The sequence below is a fragment of the Mandrillus leucophaeus genome, unplaced genomic scaffold (genome assembly GCF_000951045.1).
Source record: "Mandrillus leucophaeus isolate KB7577 unplaced genomic scaffold, Mleu.le_1.0 Scaffold3, whole genome shotgun sequence".
Lineage (NCBI taxonomy): Eukaryota > Metazoa > Chordata > Mammalia > Primates > Cercopithecidae > Mandrillus > Mandrillus leucophaeus.
The window spans coordinates 10,711,062-10,715,317 of NW_012103142.1; the positions used below are offsets into that span (position 1 = coordinate 10,711,062).

The following is a 4,256-nucleotide window of genomic DNA, read 5'->3' on the forward strand; positions in this document are numbered from 1 at the left end:
GCAAAGAAAAATCCCTTTGGTTCCAGAAAATCTGCTGAAAAAGAGGAAGGCTTATCAAGCCCTCAAAGCCACCCAGGCAAAGCAGGCACTTTTGGCAAAGAAGGAGGTAATGGTGGGGAACCAAGATAAAGTAATTAGAATTTGTATTAGGTGAGTTTTATCCAGCATGTGTTGGACTACATTTGGTATTTACGAGCTCCCCGCAACAGTTTGACAAACCAGGTATCGTTGTCTCTCAGTGTCCTTAGGGGGTTGGTTCCAGGACTCCCACAGATGCCTAAATCTGAGACTGCTGAAGTCCCTTATATAAAATGGTTGTAGTATTTGCATATCATCTGTACTCCTTCCGCCTATGTAATGTAAATTCTCTTTGGATTACTTAATAGCTTTTTTTTTTTTTTTTTTGAGGCAAGAGTCTCACTGTGTTCTGGAGTGCAGTGACACAGTCTCGACTCACTGCAACCTCTGCCTACTGGGCTCAAGCAATTCTCCTGCCTCAGTCAACCAAGTAGCTAGGATTACAGGCATGTGACTAATTTTAGCTAAATTAGGCACCACACTTGGCTAATTTTTTTTTTTTATTTAATTTAATTTTGTTTTGTTTTTGAGACAGAGTCTCACCTGTCTCCCAGGCTGGAGTACAGGGATGTGATCTCGGCTTACCACAACCTCCGCCTCCCGGGTTCAAGCGATTCTCCTGCGCCAGCCTCCCAAGTAGCTGGGATTACAAGGATGTGCCACCATGCCCTGCTAATTTTTGTATTTTTAGTAGAGACAAGGTTTCACCATGTTGACCAGGCTGGTCTGGAACGCATGGACTCAAGTGATCTACCCACCTCGGCCTCCCAAAGTGCTGTGATTACTGGCATCAGCCACCCCACATGGCCACCGGCTAATTTTTGTATTTTTAGTAGAGATGTTTTAACATGTTGGCCATGCTGGTCTCAAACTCCTGGCCTCAAGTGATCCACCCACTGGCCTCTCAAAGTGCTGGGATTATAGACCTGAGCCACCCTGCCTGGCCTGGGTTACTGATAGCTAATACAGTGTACATAATGTATTTTTAAAATTTGTATTACTTTTTACTGTTTTTTTTTTTTTTTTTTTTTTTTTTTTCATTTTTTTCCCGAATTTTTTTTTTTTTTTCTTTTTTTTTTTTTAAGAGGTCAGCGGGGTGCAGTGGCTCACGCCTGTAATCCCAATACTTTGGGAGGCCGAGGCAGGTGGATTACTTGAGGTCAGGAGTTCGAGACCAGCCTGGCCAACATGGTGAAACCACATCTCTACTACAAATACAAAACATTAGACGGGCACTGTGGCATGTGCCTGTAATCCTAGCTACTCAGGAAGCGAGGCAGAAGAATCGCTTGAACCCGGGAGGCGGAGGTTGCAGTGAGCCAAGCTTGTGCCACTGCACTCCAGCCTGAGTGACAGAGTGAGACCCTGTCTCAAAAAAAAAAAAAAAGTGGGGTCTTTGGCCGGGTATGGTGGGTCACGCTTGTTATCCCAGCACTTTGGGAGACTGAGGCAGGTGGATCACCTGAAGTCAGGAGTTCGAGACCAACCTGGCCAACAAGGTGACCCTATCTCTACTAAAAATATAAAAATTAGCCAGGTGTGGTGGCGCATATCTGTAATCCCAGCTACCTGGGAGGCTGAGGCAGGAAAATTGCTTGAACCCAGGAGGCAGAGGTTGCAGTGAGCCGAGATCGCATCACTGCACTCCAGCCTGGGTGACAGAGCGAGACTCCATCTCAAAAAAAAGAAAAAAAGGAGTGAGGTATTCTGTTACCCAGACTAAGTGCAGTGGCAGGATCATAGCTCATTGCAGCCTTGAATTCCTGGGTTCAAGAGAACCTCCTGCCTCAGCCTCCTGAGTAGCTGGGACTACAGGTGAGCCACTGTGTATGTGCTCCTCAGAAGTATTTTCCATCTGGGGTTGGTTAAATCACAGATGCAGAGCACCAAGTGTATATGGTGTATGTCTTCCTTTAGCAAATATTTAACACCTGCAGGCAAATGCTGGCGTTGAGTTTAAGGAAGCTTGTTAGTAAGCATTGATTAATATCATGCAAACTAATTTTTTGTTTGTTAATTATTTTTCCCAGTAATTCCCAAGTTTACTCAACTCCACCTTTACTTTGGTTTCTCATTTTTCCCTTATATGAAAATAAAGAATATTGCTTTGCCCTGCATTGTAGAACACAGGGAAATAAGCTCTATCAGTTGTCACTCATGAATTACTGTTCTAAAAGTAAAAATGTATGGAGGCACAAGATGATAATGATGGTCTGTCTTCTCTGTAGCAGAGGAAAGGAAAAGGGCTCAGGTTTAAGCGACTGGAATCATTCCTACATGATTCCTGGCGGCAGAAACGTGACAAGGTGCGTCTCAGACGACTAGAAGTGAAACCTCATGCCTTGGAATTGCCAGACAAACATTCCTTGGCCTTTGTTGTACGCATGGAAAGGTAAGGAACTGGTGTCTTTCTAATTGCATGAGGCTGGGGCAAACCGTTGCTTAAGCTTTAGACTCCTTTCTAGGGAGATGATAAGCCCCAAGCCACTCAGCCAAGTCATGCTGGGATGTCAGGGTAGAGCACAATTTAGTCTGCAATATTTGGAAGACCTTAGACAGATAGACTTGAAAATAAGTGCTCACTGGGGAGAAGGGGTTGAGGACACCCTCTCTAAAGCAGGAACTTCTACCTGAGACCTGAAAGATGTGAAAGGCGTTCACCAGTGTTGGGAGACTTTCCAGGCATATGTGCTGAAGTCCTGAGGTGGGGAAAGCAAGGCATCATTCTAGGAACTGAAACAAGGCTGAGTGGATGAAGCATATTCAGTGAAGGGGAGACATTTTTCCTCAGTTAGTGGAATTTTCGCAACCCCCTGCCCACCTCATGTGCAACTCTACTTGCTGTTTCCCCTACCCAGTCACCCAAACCAGAAACCTGTGACTTTTGCATATTTTTATGAGCTCTGTCCTTTGTAGCCTTCTACCACTGCTCGTATTTTTCCTAAACTATTGTATTAACCTTCCTCCTGGACTTCCTTGCCTCTAGTGTCATACTGTGATCTATCCCATACACTGCCCTTGGTGATTGTCAGAAAGAAATCTGGTCTTGTCTCTTCTACTTAAAATCTTCAGTAGCTTTTACTGCCCGTAAAAGCATATCCAGCTTCCTTAGCTGGACATGCGTAGACCTGCATACCACCACTCCCTCAGCCCCTGAAACACACACAAGTTCAGGGACTGTCTCTGTGTTTCCATAGCATTCCAGGCATTGCTCCACATCATGAAAGGATTGGTTTTCATAACTCCCTCCCACTAAACTGAGCTCTTTAAGGCACAGTCTCTGTGTCTTACTCCAGATTACCCAGTGTAGTGACCTCGCATGTTGTGCTTGCTGGACTGACATAAACTGGAGGGAGTCTGTCTGACTTCTGTTGCTGTTCATTTCAGGATTGATGGCGTGAGTTTATTGGTGCAGAGAACCATTGCAAGACTTCGCCTAAAGAAAATTTTTAGTGGTGTCTTTGTAAAAGTCACCCCCCAGAACCTAAAAATGCTGCGTATAGTGGAACCTTATGTGACCTGGGGGTGAGTGAGGTTTTCCATGTGAATTCACATTAGATTTCTATTTGAGTGTGTCAGGCTGCACCGGGTATTGCTCTCCAGGGCTCATGTTGCTGTAGAAGGGACATTTTGCTGTGACCTCAGCCAGCCTGAAATCAGTGGATAGCTGTAACAACCATGGGACACGGGGTAGGGAGGGGTCTTAAGAGTACCATGGTAGGGCTGGTGCCGTCGTAGGCTAAGGCTGGGTCAAGGAGAGATCAGTTCTTGGAAGTCTTAAAGCAGAGCTAAAAGCAGTGCTTGTATAAGAGTAGTATTCCTGGCCGGCCATGGTGGCTCATGCCTGTAATCCCAGCACTTTGGGAGGCCGAGGCGGGTGGATCACAAGGTCAGGAGATTGAGACCATCCTGGCCAACATGGTGAAACCCCTGTCTCTACTAATAAATACAAAAAAAAATTAGCCAGGCCTGGTGGTGTGTGCCTGTAGTCCCAGCTACTCGGGAGACTGAGGCAGGGGAATTGCTTGAAGCCAGGAGGCGGAGGTTGCAGTGAGCTGAGAGAGATTGCGCCACTGCAATCCAGCACGGCGACAGAGCAAGACTCCATCTCAAAAAAAAAAAAAGGCCGGGCGCAGTGGATCACGAGGTCAGGAGATCGAGACCATCCTGGCTAACAT

The 4,256-nt window shown here is 45.9% G+C and overlaps 1 protein-coding gene across 3 annotated transcripts in view; it reads left to right on the forward strand.

Moving 5' to 3' along the window:
- Positions 1-4,256, forward strand: part of RPL7L1 (ribosomal protein L7-like 1) — a 32,612-nt gene continuing 28,356 nt past the window's right edge. Inside the window, exons 1-3 of one of the 3 annotated variants that reach the window (XM_011986729.1) lie at positions 1-222; positions 2,307-2,470; positions 3,466-3,603. In XM_011986729.1, coding sequence (XP_011842119.1) covers positions 2,463-2,470; positions 3,466-3,603 — 146 coding nt within the window. In that variant the 5' untranslated portion in view covers positions 1-222; positions 2,307-2,462. The remainder of the gene's footprint in view (positions 223-2,306; positions 2,471-3,465; positions 3,604-4,256) is intronic. The other 2 variants (XM_011986728.1, XM_011986730.1) reach the window with 2 other exon arrangements.